The sequence below is a fragment of the Oncorhynchus tshawytscha genome, unplaced genomic scaffold (assembly GCF_018296145.1).
Source record: "Oncorhynchus tshawytscha isolate Ot180627B unplaced genomic scaffold, Otsh_v2.0 Un_contig_2357_pilon_pilon, whole genome shotgun sequence".
Classification (NCBI taxonomy): Eukaryota; Metazoa; Chordata; class Actinopteri; order Salmoniformes; family Salmonidae; genus Oncorhynchus; species Oncorhynchus tshawytscha.
This window is the reverse complement of record NW_024609757.1, coordinates 225,001-231,248: the sequence shown is the minus strand read 5'-3', so window position 1 is coordinate 231,248 and position 6,248 is coordinate 225,001. Positions and strand designations below refer to the sequence as shown.

The window sequence follows — 6,248 nt, the reverse complement described above, 5'->3', positions numbered from 1 at the left end:
AAGACAACATTTGTTTATTGAGTAATTCATTGCAGAATCCTTAATCCCTATAAGCATAAAGTACTTTAAATAGAATACACAGTCATTGGTCATAATGATACTCAAGTAACATTGGTGTCCAGTGGTCAGTTTTATCCGATACTGAGTAATGTGCAGTAAACAGACCACTGAGGCAACAAACAATACGCAACTTCAACAGGAAAATAATACACATCTTACAGTGATTTCACAGACCAAAACCATTCTACTTTATGACATTTATTTACATTCATATAGTTATGTGTTATAGGCACGGTATACGCTGCAAACACTTATTTTGCAGTGCACATTCCTAAAATACGAGTTAAATGCAGTTTGTCACCCCCTTCCTAATTCCATATTTAGTAAGGCTAATAGCATGCAAAAACATCAACAGTCCTATGGTGTCTCAGGAAAATCAGAGGGCATTCTAATACATATCTTCTTCAAAGGGGCATCCCTTTTTGAACATACAAATGAATGATATGTACCCATGAATTCTTGAAGAATATGACATAGTTCAACTGTCTGACCCCATTAGAACCCAAAATAGAAGCTTGTTTTACTCCAATGTTTGTAAACAAAGTAAATGTAAACAAACACCACACAGCCTCAAAACATGGTTAAAACTATAATGTCGATATCATGGGTATTCAGTCCTTACATCCATAGTTCTGTCTCTGAATTTGAGAGTGGTTACATTTCTCCAGCTCCGTTCCTCAGCTTTTAACTGAAACAGGGTGAAACGCTATTATAATTGGTTGCTGCTTTCCTTGTGTGTCAGATCATCTACTTGTATGATCAGTGTGTACAAGGCTATCTTTCTTTCCATGACTATCAATGCCCAGACTGGGAACAAGGGAGTGAATATCCTGGCTCAATTAAGGCAGCGATGAATTCAATCAGAACGGATTCGGTTGCTACAGAATCCCCAAAAGACCCAACACAGGTGACGGACCACAATTGGATAGCACTGACTTCATACAGTTACTTTTGACACATCCCGGTGGGCGAAACGAGTTGAAATGACGATGAAATAACATCAGCACAACCAGAAAATGGTTAAAAATGACATAACTGCGACATCATGTGAACCAGTTGTAACCAGTTTTTCCCCGCTGGGATCCCTCCCATCAGCACTGGTCTTCCCCCAAAGTCTCTGATACGTCACTCGGGTCTAACGACGCGGCCGGTACGTGCGTCCTAATACCACTGCTATACGGCGTCTGTGTGTACACCTCCACGGTTTGGGATATGGAGCGCAGGGAGTGATCGCGGTAGTATCCCAACGCCTCCCGCGCCTGCTCCTTTCGGATGCTCTGCACGAAGGTCTTGCGTTTGTGTCGGAACTCGATGACAGTCTTGGTGTAGGAGTTGAGGGTGGTGACTGATGCACCCATGCAGCAGGTGAAGGATGCCCAGGCCATGCTGGAAAACAGGAAAGGGAAAAGATGGAAGAGAGAGAAGTGAGGAAATAGGCGCAACAGATACAGGAGAGGAAAATGATGGGGACAGCGAGAGGAAAATGATGTGGACAGCGAGAGGAAAATGATGGGGACAGCGAGAGGAAAATGATGGGGACAGCGAGAGGAAAATGATGGGGACAGCGAGAGGAAAATGATGGGGACAGCGAGAGGAAAATGATGTGGACAGCGAGAGGAAAATGATGGGGACAGCGAGAGGAAAATGATGTGGACAGCGAGAGGAAAATGATGGGGACAGCGAGAGGAAAATGATGGGGACAGCGAGAGGAAAATGATGGGGACAGCGAGAGGAAAATGATGGGGACAGCGAGAGGAAAAGGCAAGGAGGAGTCAATTGGTGCAATCTGCATATTTAGGCCTTTCGCTGTTCATGGTCAGTTCATAGGGCTGCTCTTTGAATGAAAAACAAATGACAAATGGCTTTAAAACAAACAAATGGTTTAAAACAAATGGCTTTAAAACAAACATATGGTTTAAAACAAACAAATGGTTTAAAACAAATGGCTTTAAAACAAACATATGGTTTAAAACAAACAAATGGTTTAAAACAAATGGCTTTAAAACAAACATATGGTTTAAAACAAACAAATGGTTTAAAACAAATGGCTTTAAAACAAACATATGGTTTAAAACAAACAAATGGTTTAAAACAAACAAATGGTTTAAAACAAATGGCTTAAACAAATGGCTTAAACAAATGGCTTTAAAACAAACAAATGGTTTAAGACAAATGGCTTAAACAAATGGCTTTAAAACAAACATATGGTTTAAAACAAACAAATGGCTTGAAACAAGTGGCTTTAAAAGCTAAGAAACGTTAAATACCGACGTTATCAATCACTTGACAACACCTCAAGTAATTCAGACAAATACTACACTAAGAAATAGGATGTTTTTATGAAACACTGCAAAACACTGCGAAAAACATATAATCACTTTGAGTTTGGGGATTTCTGGCATACTTTTTGTAAATATTATTATTCCCATGTAAAAATGGAAGGGTCGTAGCTTTGCAGGATTATTGTCAATCCGTCAGGAATGTCAATCTGGGCAGATCCCAATGTAATAGGCCACTACTGTACATGAGTCTATACACTGTAGCTCCCATTTTCACTCACTGCACATGTTATAATCCAGAGCTATGTCACAAGGGTTAAGATGTTCAGCCTGGAAGATTACAATTCTGAACATACAGTGTACATATGTCTTTGTGGGCTACACTTCATCCTTGATCCCCTTATGCAATTTCCCAATCGCATCGACCATATATATATATTGGGGCTTTGGGACACCAAAGCCTAATCCGCCCGGTAACATGAGAGCTTTTGGGTTTTCATTAGAGAAGTGTGACGCTACAAAGGGAGACGTGGGATTGTGTGTGTGTGTGTGTGTGTTCCCTACCAGAAGGACCATCCGTAGTCCCAGTTATAGGGCCTCCAGTCTGCAGGGCCCAGGGTGACTGTCACCTGGAACACCTGTGTGTACATCATGTGGGCCACCATACCCAGGAGCCCTGCAAATACACAGATACCAGTATACAGTTAGATGTTTAGTGTACATGTAGGCACACACACACACACACACACACTAGGACTTAGTAACCGCTAGGATGACTTTTCAAAATCCCTCTCTGATAGCTGATGCTTCTACATTGGGAGAGGCTGCAGGTTATTTCCTAGTCAAGACCTACAAAACCAGCTTCTCTCCTTGCTAGCTTCGCTTTTCATTATGTTCACCACCGTGTTAGACTTGTTCAATGTCTACTAGTGGCAACAGTTGCATAGTACTGTATACTAGGGCCGGGAGTTTTCCCCAGACCAGACTCAACAGCGTTTTTTCCCCCTGCCCATATGACGTAACCAATGCAATTCAACAAAAATCTAAATGTGTCATGAACAGAAAGAAATCTGGGCTCTATGGTTGCCATGGAGTTTTTCCTGGTCAGGTCATGAAGCCTGGGAGAACTCCCGGCCCTTACACATGAAACAATAGCCTGGATCCCAGATCTGTTTGTGCCGTCTTGTAGAGGTGGTTTTCAACAGTCCCTCTGTACCTGAGAGGACGGTGAAGATTGCAGCGAAGGCGTTCAGTTTCAGTCCATCTATCATGTTGCTGGTGCTGGAGTGAACCAGTTCTAGACACATCAGGCTGAAACCCACTATCAACAGGACTATGTACAGCATCTCAGAGACCACCGACAGCCATAGGACACCTGCAACAGACAAAGCAAAAGGCATTAACAGTTGTTAGGGTATTGAAAATCAGTGAGATGATGTTGAATTTGAATCACTGATCATATTTCCATAAGGATGTGTGATGGTTGTGGAGGAAAAGGGTTGATTTATTTGATGTGTATGCTTCACCCATCTGTTCGTTCATAAATCATAGGACTGCATTTGGCAGGTGCCTATTTGAAGGCCTGTCATGGATACTAAACTTTTTATTCCCATAAAAGTCAATCTTGTTGTTTGATGATTGTGTCCTAACTTAACCTAAACTCAGGTACACATTTGTATTTTTTGCGTTTTTGGTCTCTGCCTATCTAACATCTCTTACATAATTTCGGACATCCATATTGACAACAGACCTGTTGATAACATATCTCAGGACCGACAGGCCACTCAAAACCAATTCATGTCATTTGTCTCTGACGCAAAAAGTATCAGGAATCTTCTCACACCTTCCAGAGCGTCGTCAAACTCTCACTCGTTATGGGAGGTTGGAGTCAGACATCTCTTCCTACCTCACCAGTCTGCTATTAATCCTTCTTGACAATTCATTGCAGGAAGTGAACATTGGCTGGTGCCAGTATTTCCCCCGAGACACTGTCAATGGGATAGGACGGAGGGTCAGGGGCGGTGGCGGGGATGGGGTTGAGGGAGGAATGTCCCAAGACTGAGACAGTGTCTTGTTTCGTAATGGAATTTTGGAACACGGTTTGGTGGTACTTAACTTTGGAGACAGTATTAACCCCGTACAGCGCTCTTATTACTGTGTAAGTATTCTTGTGAGTAGAGTGTAGTAAGTGTTGTACTTATTGATATGGTAGTAAATAAAGTAGGCTATATGAACTCCAGTACAATCCATGTCATTTTTCTGTTTTGTTTCAATTGAGTTGTTTAGCAGACACTTTCTAGGGGAGACACATTATGACTCGCGGAAGTATGAGAGCTTCTATCTCGTTTTGATTGGTTGTCATTCTGCATTATTTGCGCATGGATCATTTCACAGCTGTTATCATAACCTTCTCCTTTGACAGAGTGGGGTGTGACCATAGCAACCCCACATCCTGTGTCCCTGACAACACAGGGATGATGCCAAGGTTGTTTGAGAACATAAGCCCCAGTACGTCTGGAATAGGGAGTTTATAATACCTCCAGTACATCAAGACTGATATAGTCAACAAATCAATCAACTATTGTGATCTCAAAGTTCAGGTTTAATGAATATGGAAAAGGTATACCAGAGATACAGAACAAGTTGTAAGAACTAGACCAAAGCCTATAGATAGACGATCCGATATAAAAGCATTCACTGTAGTTAAGTCTCACAGGAGAACCTTCTCAAGAATTTTCATTGGCCATCTGGCATTTTTGCCAAATGCCTAGTGTGGGTTTTGCCTAGTGGGTCAAGTGGGTCTGTTTTTTTTTCTTTTCACAAAATGATTATTATCTGGCTAATAATGGGGGCCTGAAAATGGGCGGGTGTGTTAGAAATGCCAGGGCCAAGTTCTGGTCCCAGTCTGCCCCTGCTCTCCCCCTACAAGTAATCTTCCTGGTACGGGTGATGTACAGCTCTATAGCAGATGTGTTTACCTCCTGATGTATGCAGTGATCACTCACCTCTCTCCGAAGCCGGAGCCAGATCGATAAAGCTCCTGCATTTCTCACCTGGAACGAATGGAGAAAATGGAGTTTCACATCAAGCTGTAATACCTTGCATGGGTTCTTCAGGGCCACAATTCACTCAGAGTATCCTGTCTATACGACTTGATTTTCGTAATTTGGGGAAGTTCAACATTTCAAGAAGAGAAACATTGCGTGCTTGGCATAGAAAAGGGAAAAGCCCATAAGTGAAATAAGTCAAATAGAATTAAAGTTCGCTGGATTCTAGCCACAAGTCATTCAGAGTATCTATTAGCCTACTTGATAGTAACGTATAATCTATTTTAGGTGAAGTTCAACAGTTCAAGAAGAGACACACTGCGAGCTTGGCATACAGTAGAGATTAAATAGCAGCTTCAAGGCACACACAAGTCATTCAGATGATTTAGTCTACTTGATTGTACCCACTGGACAAGAACTAGCTGAATCAGCGTTGTTCCCACGTAATTTCAACAGCAAAACATCTATGTGGAAAACTGATTGGATTTGCAGAAAGTCATCAATGTAAGGGAATTTCAACTTTGACCCTAAATTCAATGTCATGGTGAAATGTTTTGTTCATCTCACGGGGAATTCACAATAGCTGACAACTCAACCTAATGTCAATCAAAACTAGACTTTGAAATGACATCAGTGCCCTGTGGGCTGTTCAGAAGAAGAAATGCCATTGTGTGCTTAGCATGAGCAAAGCCAAGAGCCAAAACTGCAAATCAAGAGGTCAGAAACAAGCAAAAGATCATGAGAGAGTCACAATTAAATTTACTCCTGAGGTGCTGACCTGTTGCCCCCTCCACAACCACTGTGATTATTATTATTTGACCCTGCTGGTCATTTATGAACATTTGAACATCTTGGCCATGTT

At 41.8% G+C, this 6,248-nt stretch overlaps 1 protein-coding gene across 1 annotated transcript in view; it reads right to left on the bottom strand.

Annotated features, from left to right (window-relative positions):
- Positions 1 to 50: 50 nt before the first annotated feature.
- Positions 51 to 6,248, bottom strand: part of LOC112235236 (germ cell-specific gene 1-like protein) — an 11,756-nt gene continuing 5,558 nt past the window's right edge. The window contains exons 2-5 of the mRNA XM_042317638.1: positions 5,345 to 5,392; positions 3,556 to 3,714; positions 2,904 to 3,015; positions 51 to 1,446 (exon numbers count right to left, since the gene is read on the bottom strand). Coding sequence (XP_042173572.1) covers positions 1,152 to 1,446; positions 2,904 to 3,015; positions 3,556 to 3,714; positions 5,345 to 5,392 — 614 coding nt within the window. The 3' untranslated portion in view covers positions 51 to 1,151. The remainder of the gene's footprint in view (positions 1,447 to 2,903; positions 3,016 to 3,555; positions 3,715 to 5,344; positions 5,393 to 6,248) is intronic.